Source organism: Octopus bimaculoides, chromosome 9, assembly GCF_001194135.2.
Source record: "Octopus bimaculoides isolate UCB-OBI-ISO-001 chromosome 9, ASM119413v2, whole genome shotgun sequence".
Classification (NCBI taxonomy): Eukaryota; Metazoa; Mollusca; class Cephalopoda; order Octopoda; family Octopodidae; genus Octopus; species Octopus bimaculoides.
In genome coordinates, this window is record NC_068989.1 from 29,861,978 (window position 1) to 29,871,493 (window position 9,516).

A 9,516-nucleotide genomic window follows, 5' to 3' on the forward strand; every position below is an offset into this window, starting at 1 on the left:
ATATATATATATATACATATATATATACGTATACGTATATATGGTCCTTATATCTGGACTCATATAGTTCTACAGTCGAGGAAGCTGTTTAACACCAAACATAAAATTGATGGTGAAAAACACTCTCATTTCCGCAGTATTAGTTGGCTGCCATAGTAGATCGTTTCTGTTTCTTCCATGAACAGAAATTAAACGTTGCGCATATTTGTTTGTTTCCTTCGCAACATTTTCAAAAAAACTTTCTGGTAAAAATAAAATAGATAGTCTAATGGTTGAGCATCAGGAGGTAAATTGTGTTGTGGACCAGTGTTTTCTGTAAAATCAGAAATAGTGTTTGGTGTTGTAATTTTTGACCATGTTGCCATGTTTACAATATCATTTTCATCACTTTCATTTTCATTACTATCGTTATCAAAATCTTCCTCGTCTGATGAATAATCACTAATATCAGATTCATCTAAAGACAAAATACTTTTGTTTTCATTTATATTTCCTATATCATCAACTGTAAATCCTTCAAAGTCGGAATCGCTACTTGCTGACGCCATTTCTTTCACAACCAAGGTAAACACTTCTCTTCAAACGTTCAAAAAACCATGTGGTCTAAACAATTTCACAGTATTTATACTTGAATAAAGGTGGGAAAGGCTTCATCTTGCATTATCTCAAAGCTATGAGAATTCAATAACATGATTTGTTTATTTTTTTAGCAATTTCGTAGAGCTTTCGGATACAGCTGGCTTGAACAAATAAAGGGGAATTAATTTTGGCCAGTTATGACCGATTTGAACACTATAGGGTTAAATGTTAGGCAGCATGTAAAATTGAATTGTCAGACTTAGGTGTGTGTGCCAGCCCCACTCACTCTTTAGGCCAGATCAAAGGCGGTTCGCAGTATGAGTCAGTAACCATTTTTTTGAGACCCATAAATCAACAGAAAAGGTCTATATGGTCTGTTTGCAATAAAATCTTCAGCCATGCAGAAACCTGTGAAATTTTTTAACTGCATAAATAATTGCTAGGGCCTCCTTTTCAATTTGACTATATCTCCTATCTGCTGCTATTAGCAAGCATGAAGTCTTCATATTTACGAAGTAGAACTGCATCTAATCCATGCTCAGAAACATCAGATGCTACAATGATGTCCAATTTGGGATCATAATGTACTAATGACAGGTATGAGGTTAGAATTTTTTCTATTTCTTCAAAAGTGTTCTGGTATTTAGTGGACCAATTCTACTTTACTTCTTTTTTTAATAAGTTGTTTTTAAAAAAAATGACTTATTAAAAGTTTTATTAAAAAACTACTACCAAAACAACATTCCTAATATGCACAAGTTAAGACTTGTGCATATTAGGAATGTAGTTTTGGTAGTAGTTTGCCAGTCCAAGAAATGCTTGTGAAGTTGGAATATTTGTCAACACAGGCATATTCCTTCTTGCGTCTGCCCTCGACGGGTCAGGATATCAACCACTTTTATCAATTATTTGCCCTAAGTACTTAATTTGGGGTAGAAAAAAATTTGCATTTTTCTTCACTCAAAGTGAACCCAAAATCTTTAATTTCTTTAAATACAGCTTTTATGTGTTCCACATGCTGTTCATGAGAATTACTCTTGATAAAAATATTGTCCAAGTAAGGAATTCAAATTCACAATCAGATAACACAGCATCCATGATTTGCTGAAATATTGCCAGTGCAACCTGTAATCCAAAAGGCAACCAGGTATATCTGTACAATCCTCTGTGTGTATTTATAGCTAAATACTTTGAGCACTTTTCATTTACTTTTATCTGTGAATAGGCTTCAGACAGATCTAATTTTTCCACCATTTAACTTTGAAAAAACGTCCCCTGCAGTCGGGAGTGGATGGTGGTATGTTTTTAAGCAGTCATTCAATCCTGTAGAGAAATTGGCACACAGCCTAATCTTTTTTTTTTTTTAATACATACCGTGGGGGCCGCCCACTTCGAGTAATCCACCCATTTTAGACTCCACTCCTTTTGAGTTTGTTCAACTCTTCGTTTATAGTTTCAATTGCCGTGAACGGAACTTTTCTGTTTGATTTAAATATAGGTACAGCGTTTTCACTTACTTGAAAATAGGTCTTTCTACATAGACCTAAATCCTGATAACATTTGCAGGAACATTTTTTCAATTTTTTCTTCAGTTCTTCTGAAGACATGTTTTTAACAGGACAACCATTTATGTTATTGCAGTAAAGATTCATGGGGAGGTGCCATAAATTGAATAGTTCTAACCAATCTGTGCCAAACAGATTGATTGTATTATCCACAACGAATAATTTTGATTCACATGTCTCTCTTCGAAATATGACACTAATGCATGTTTTGCCCATGAAATGTAATTTATTGCCCATTACACCACATGCTATTTTCGCTGTTGTACGTAATCTCGGTTAACCAATTTTTTTCGAAGTATCCACATTTATAATCAAGATGTCACTACCTGTGTCTAACTGTAATTTGGTATTCACATCATTTATTTTTATGTCCACAAATTTTCTTGTTTTTCCGTCGCAATCACTCTCTGCTGAAAACACCTTAGGACTTTTTGAGTTTGAGCCTTGTAGTCTTGTTACAATGAGAACTCCTGTGTCCCAGCTTCTGACAACTATAGCATATTTTATTTTTAAACGGACAATCCTTTTTGTAGTGTAGGCCTCCACAACCATAACACAGATTAGGGCCTGACACTTTTCTTTTATTGTGCTTCCCGGGACGATGCATTTGAGTTTTTGCAGGGTCTTTATCTTGTATTTTTTTCACGTCATAGTCTGACATTCTTCTGCGATGATCTGTAGAGATAAATCCTGGTTCGCTTGCTCCATTTTCGAGAAAATCCTTGCCTGAATTTCTCTATCTTCAGATGCTATAAGTCCTTGCACGAAGATAAGAGATTTGAACATATTCTGAGTGACATACTGGAGTTTGAAATTTTCACACATGCGGCTGACTACTCTGGTGCGGGTGATAAAATCTTCCTCTTCATTTTTTATTAAGTTCCAACACTCCATTCTGGTGTTGAATAATGAACTTCTATCACAACAAATTTTTGTAAACAGTTCCACAGTTTCTTGGAAACCAATCTCACTCAACTTTTGGGCAGAATAAAGTTACAGTAACACTCATGTTCAGCAGCTGCTACCTTGCGCAGTAAAAGCCTTACTTTCTGCTCCTCTGACCATGACTTGCTCTCGTTAAAAATTTCATCGTATCTTCTATAATATGTGGGAAATGTAATACTCTCCTCTGGATTATATGTAAATTCAGAAATTGTGTTAGCTACGCCATCTGGTGTAAACAAGCTTACTGGATTTTTAGACTTCACCAACTGCAATTCAATTACTTGTTGTAGTATTTGCATTTGCAATTCCTGTAGTTGTTCCTGTTGCTTCGCTTGAAGCTGTACTGCTGTGGCTAATAGGTTTTCCATGATGCAGAAATTGTCAAATAACCATTGTGAATTTCGAACGATCCTTGTCGCCAGATGTTATATCCTTATGGATAAATGAATACATTGCAACAGTGAAATAACAATATAATCGAAACAAATGGCAGTAACCAAACCGAATGTAGCAGCAATCTTTTAAGAACCAACAATCCAACACACTAACTGGAACTGTAAACTTTGAACAATCAACACACAAACTGTGGAACTAGCACGAACTGCTCACTTACTCAGACTATTACTAATGATACGTAGTGGTCCAGTCCATTCTTGCCAGGGGGCATCATACTCTCATACAACACAAGCCAAAGAGTCAACACACCAAGGAAGGTAAAGTCATTTAAATAAGCAGGACAATTGATATTTCAATGATGTTATGCAAAGCACAAACAGATAACCCCATCATCATCATATAATGTCCGTTTTCCACGCTGACATGGCTTAGCTGGTTTGACAGGAGCTGGCCAGCTGAAGAGCTGCCTAGGATCCATGCCTGTTTGGCATGGTTTCTATGGCTGGATGTCCTTCATAATGCCAACCACCCAGTTTTGTTTAAATTTTTCTAAATACTTAATCAGAAGAGAAATAGCCATGCCCATTGCAGTACCTCCTGGTGGAGTGGAAAGCGAGAAAAAAAGAAAAAGGATGTCTTATCGGTTAACTTCAAATTGAAGATGTGTTCTGAATATTTGTATCAGAGTGGACTTTGATAAAGGTACCCCAAAGCCAGATGTTGGTGTTGAATTGAACAATGAAAGCTCATCCAATGGGCTTCCACACAGTTCCCATCTACTCAATTTTTCTCAAGGCTTTGATGACCCGAGGCTAGACTGAGGACACTTGCCCAAGGAACTGAGCAGTGGGATCAAACTTGAAACCATACAATTTCAAAATGAACATCTAAACCACACAACAACATCATTCCCCATTGATGTTGAACGGATGTAGGTTCAATTCTCCTTATGTCTCCTTGAGATCTACATTTACACTCAGTTTAGAATACATAAACGTGTTCTGTTCTGTTTTGTCTTATTGTAATTCTTCATTGCTATTTTTTAAAACCTTTTCTATAAAAATGAATATTAAGGTCAAGATGAAAAAGTGGTGGTGCTATAATGGAAATAGACTGTCATAACATATAAGTTCACAAGTAGTACAATGTTACCCACTTCATGATTAAATAGTTGCTAATGAAATTTTTTTTAAAATCAACTCTGAAAAGATTTTTCACAAATAGAAATTTGAGATTTTATGAAATAATTTCAAAATTGTAAACTAACCAACAATGTTTTCAAAAACTTCTTCAGAAACCGGGGACATTCCTCTCAACTTTTGTCTCAAGTTATACAAATGCCAGTCTGATCGAAAATGTTCTTTCTATAGATATTAACAAAAAGAAATACATGAATTAAAAAGAGCACAATTTATTACAAAACAGATTTTGATTTAAAAAAACGAATTAAACTCCTAAACACACATACAAGTGTATAGATGTTGCATCTTGTCTTTCCTTTTCATTTTCTCTCTCTTCCTCACTTTTCTCCAATGAAAAACTCAAGTCCAAAATGTTAAAAATACATTTCTATTTTTTTTTTTTATCCAAGCCTGAAACAAATAACAACAGCTTTTATCTTGTCTTTCTTGTCCTTTGTTTTTGTTATTTCAATTTTACCATTACACACATGCACATTATTTCTTGCAAACTTGTTTAAACATATTTTTCCATTCTTTATATGTATTACACAGGTCTGCAGTATAGTGCATCAACATACTTCCTGATTCAACAGTAACATTCTTAGATCAAACCTCACAACCTCTTGCTAATTAATCCTTGATTTGCTTTTTTAACCAATGCCCTCTACTGTCAGAACATGGAGCTTATTTTCCCAGTAATGTGATCCATTTACATCACATGTCCATATCAGTAGAGCCATCTCTCTTGTATGCTTTAGTTAATGCCATTAACATCCAGATACTCTCTCACTTGGTCTGTCTTTCATACAAATTAATACTGTATATTCTACAAACCAGAGCCCTGTGTGGCTAATAAAGAAATCCATCTTAACACATTCTAGTTCAGCTGACATAACTTTTCTACATTCAATGTCTATGTCACTTTCATGCAGCAAGACACTATATATGTATGCATTATATATTATCTGGCACAGAGACAAACCTTTTTATTGCTAACAAAGCTAACAACTCCCCATACCTTTCTTTAATTATTTTACACTCACTATATCTCCAGCAGTAAACCAGTTCCCCAGCTAGAAGAAACTATCAACTACAACAACTTCTACAAACAAGCTATCTAGACAGTTCATATACATTATCTGATGCCCCTACTGGTTATATCTATTTAGCACTTGTAAAAATCTTGGCTTCTAGAGTTCCTACTGCACAAGTGCTTGTACTGAATACACTGTATTGTGATCCTACTTATTCCCATTTCACATACTGTGCAATGACAATGCCCAGATGCTACTGGGAATTTGCACTCGCTGTTACAAAATAGGACTTTTATCTTTGCCATGTTAACTTAATTATTCTTGTCACTCATAACATTTTCTACATCACTTCAAGAGATTCTGAAATGAGGACCAATTTGTCAGCATATAAAAATTCTTAAGTGCATCCAATCTTAAATTATCTATGTTTATTCCTTCATAAACTATATCGAAAAGGTTGTAAACCATGCTCTGTTCAACATCAAATTCCTCATGCAAATCACTAACAAATTTCTCTATACAACTCACACTGCTCTCACAAGCTTTTCCTCTATAGCTAATGTTCTCAGTGGTCTATACACTACAGAATATTTCAAAGGACTTTTCTAAGTCCTCAAAGACAAAGAAAGATGTTTGTTCTGAGCTAAAAACTAGAGCAGCTACTTAATAATAGCTCCCCAGTCAGTACTAAAGTAATGTAATTTCAATAAACTGCTGCTGATCAGATAATAAGAAGGTTTATAACTATATACTTCTAAATCATTCTCTTAACTTATACATTGCAATTATAAAATATAAAGCTTCACTTAAATGACATGTTGCAGTACCTGCTCTTGCAAATTCTGGAATTTTAATGAGCACAAGCTACAACTGGTGCTGCTGTTAGCCACAGTCAAAACAGATTTGAAACTGGATGCATCTGAAAATTGAAAATAATTTGTTAAGTATTTTAATACTTTGTAAGCTTTTTCCTTACAAGTTTAACCAAAAATTTCCTTCCTAGAATTAAACAAAGAACTTCCTATGTTAGAAAAAAATTTGCTTTTTTACATATAGTCAACAAAATACTTATTTGTCTGGCAAGAAATAAAATTTGCAATTTATTATATTAGAAGTGTTTGAGAAATTAAAAAAATTTAGTTATCTTAGTACATTTATTTTGTTAAATACTTCTATTAGGTCCTTTGAAGTTACTTAAAATATATTAAAGCAGTTTGATAAATAAGCACTAACATGTAAAATTCTAAAAGATCACAGACAGCAAACTGTAAATCAACCAATTTAGCTCTGACTTGATTTGTGTGATAAAATAGACAATTGGAGTAACTCTTGGAATTTGTCATTCTTTCTGTCATTTTTCAAGAAAGCTAAAAGGTGAAACCAAATATTGTAAATTACAAAATTTGATTTTCATGATTCATAAATAACAAATTTTTCACTAGGTATTAGTTTCTGTAAATAATTCAACTGAATTGATCCAATTTACTTGTTTTCCTAGTGAAGCTGAATTAAAAGTCAACTCAGAACTGAATAGGGTAACACTAGATTAAAAATTTAGTTTGACATTCCATTGTCTTATCTATCTCATCCTCTTCTATATTATTTTACTAGGTGAGGTACCCTGGAATAAATTACCGTTAATAAGATGTCTGTTTACAGCCATGAAACATTTTGCGTCAAATTTCAACATTTTTCATAAATTTAAAATCTATATTAATGAGAAGCACCAATTTGATGAAAAAATGAGCAGAGTCTGGTAGCGAACCTGTGATGTCGTCATTTTTGTGCATGTGCATAAAATGGTGAAATTTTATGCTTTGGGGCAGATTTCGTCAAATTGATATCATGACAGCTAGTGCAGGAAATGCCTAAATTTTGCGTGAGAAATAAAATGCTCTTAATTAATCAAAACCTGAAACGCTTTGGAATTAAAATAACGAATTGAAATAATAAGTTTTAGCAAATCAAAACAATTCGCATTGAAATGAAGAATTAGCAAATGCTAAACAGATTACTGTTAATAAGCTGTCTGTTTATACCCATGAAACATTTTTCGTCAAATCGATGTCATGATGGCTAGTGCGAAAAATGCAGAAATTTTATGATTTTTGAAAAATCAATGCTGATTAAAAATCAATTTTTTAAAATATTCCAAATGCGTAAGTGACCACATGGGCATAAGCCCCACCACATGTGTCAAGTTTTATCAAGGTCAAACTTGCCATTTATTATTATAGATATTATAGATAACAATAGGGATAATACTCAAAGATTATTACAAAACATTTACCTTGTAAGGCAAATACATAAAAAGAAATTTTTAATTTACCTGACTCAGATATTTCAGTATAAAGCTCTTGGAAAACAGATTCTGATGAAGATGTACCAATGAAACAGCTCTGATTAATGGAAGGATCACATGCTGCCAACTGTAAACCAACTAATTTAGCTTTAACTTGGTCTACTTGATACAATGGACAACTGGAGTAACTCTGAGGTTCTCCTTTTGTCAGTTTTCGATAATCAGTTGACATTACCTGGATTAAAGAAACGGTACATTTCATACAAAATAATATAGTAAATAAATAAAGCTGTCAAAGCTAAACCAAGAAGTATTAATGCCAGGCTTTAAGAAGTTAGCTAGAAAAGACAAATCAGTTTAACTTATACCCTCATTAAAATGGGATAAATAGATAATGAGAGAATGGTAAATTATTTATCCAATCCATAACAACTGTATATGTAAAGATTGATACAAAATATGGTAAGCTCCAATATTCTAACAGGGAACTTTGGTGTAATTCAAAGTTGAAGCGTTTTTTTTATTAAATCAGGCAATGAATAAGTGCTATAAAAACGTCTAGCAATGACCAACTGAATACATACTTTAGACATATGTGTATTACTTTAAACATTTTCATATAGTGTAATTTTAGATATAGATATTTTTTAAAATATTTTTTACCTCTGACATTAATTTCAAATATTTAGCAGGTGCTTATAGATAGTAAGAAAGAATATGACTTAGAGGGTAAATTAATGGAGTATCAATTAACAGGTTCCTAATTAAAATCTTCAAGTGTTTCATCATACTACACGATAAGACAACATTACATTGCCTCGCTTTAACTAATATAGGCACGCCTTTTTGAAAAAGTTGCCTACAATTCATGAGCAGGAAAAATTTAATTTTCAATCATTCATGCAAATGAAAGCAGTGTCTTGTATCAAACTGATTAATTCTTGTGATTTATAAAATAGTAACTTCAACTGTATCACAGTAAACTGTGTTTTGTACTCATGAGAAAGAAACAGTATGGTTTCCAAAAGAATTGGCCAGCAGAATAAAATGTACAGCGAACTCTTGATTTATCAGTTAACATGATATATTCACATCTTAATACTTAATATAAGAGATGCCTGCAAAGTTCATAGTCTAACCAAGAAACTCTCATGGAATGTGACCAAATGAGGTTTATTTTTGCAACTTAGTCCCCCGTTGCAGTCCACACACTTCATCATCATCATCGTCTAACGTCCGCTTTCCATGCTAGCATGGGTTGGACGATTTAACTGAGGACTGATGAACCAGATGGCTACACCAGGCTCCAATCTGATTTCGCAGAGTCTCTACAGCTGGATGCCCTTCCTAACGCCAACCACTCTGAGTGTAGTGGGTGCTTTTACGTGCCACCGGCACAAAGGTCAGTCAAGCCGTACTGGCAACGGCCACGCTCAAAATGGTGTATTTTACATGCCACCTGCACAGGAGCCAGTCCAGTGGCACTGGCAACGATCTCGCTCGAATGTCTTTTC

At 33.9% G+C, this 9,516-nt stretch overlaps 1 protein-coding gene across 8 annotated transcripts in view; it reads right to left on the bottom strand.

Moving 5' to 3' along the window:
* The window catches only part of LOC106883292 (ankyrin repeat and zinc finger domain-containing protein 1), a 98,312-nt gene that overhangs the window by 69,398 nt on the left and 19,398 nt on the right, over positions 1-9,516 (bottom strand). For all 8 annotated transcript variants that reach the window (XM_052970529.1, XM_052970530.1, XM_052970527.1 and 5 more), the window contains 3 exons: positions 8,030-8,237; positions 6,528-6,619; positions 4,753-4,849 (listed from right to left, as the gene is read on the bottom strand). In XM_052970529.1, the coding sequence (XP_052826489.1) occupies positions 4,753-4,849; positions 6,528-6,619; positions 8,030-8,234 (394 nt within the window). In that variant the 5' untranslated portion in view covers positions 8,235-8,237. The remainder of the gene's footprint in view (positions 1-4,752; positions 4,850-6,527; positions 6,620-8,029; positions 8,238-9,516) is intronic.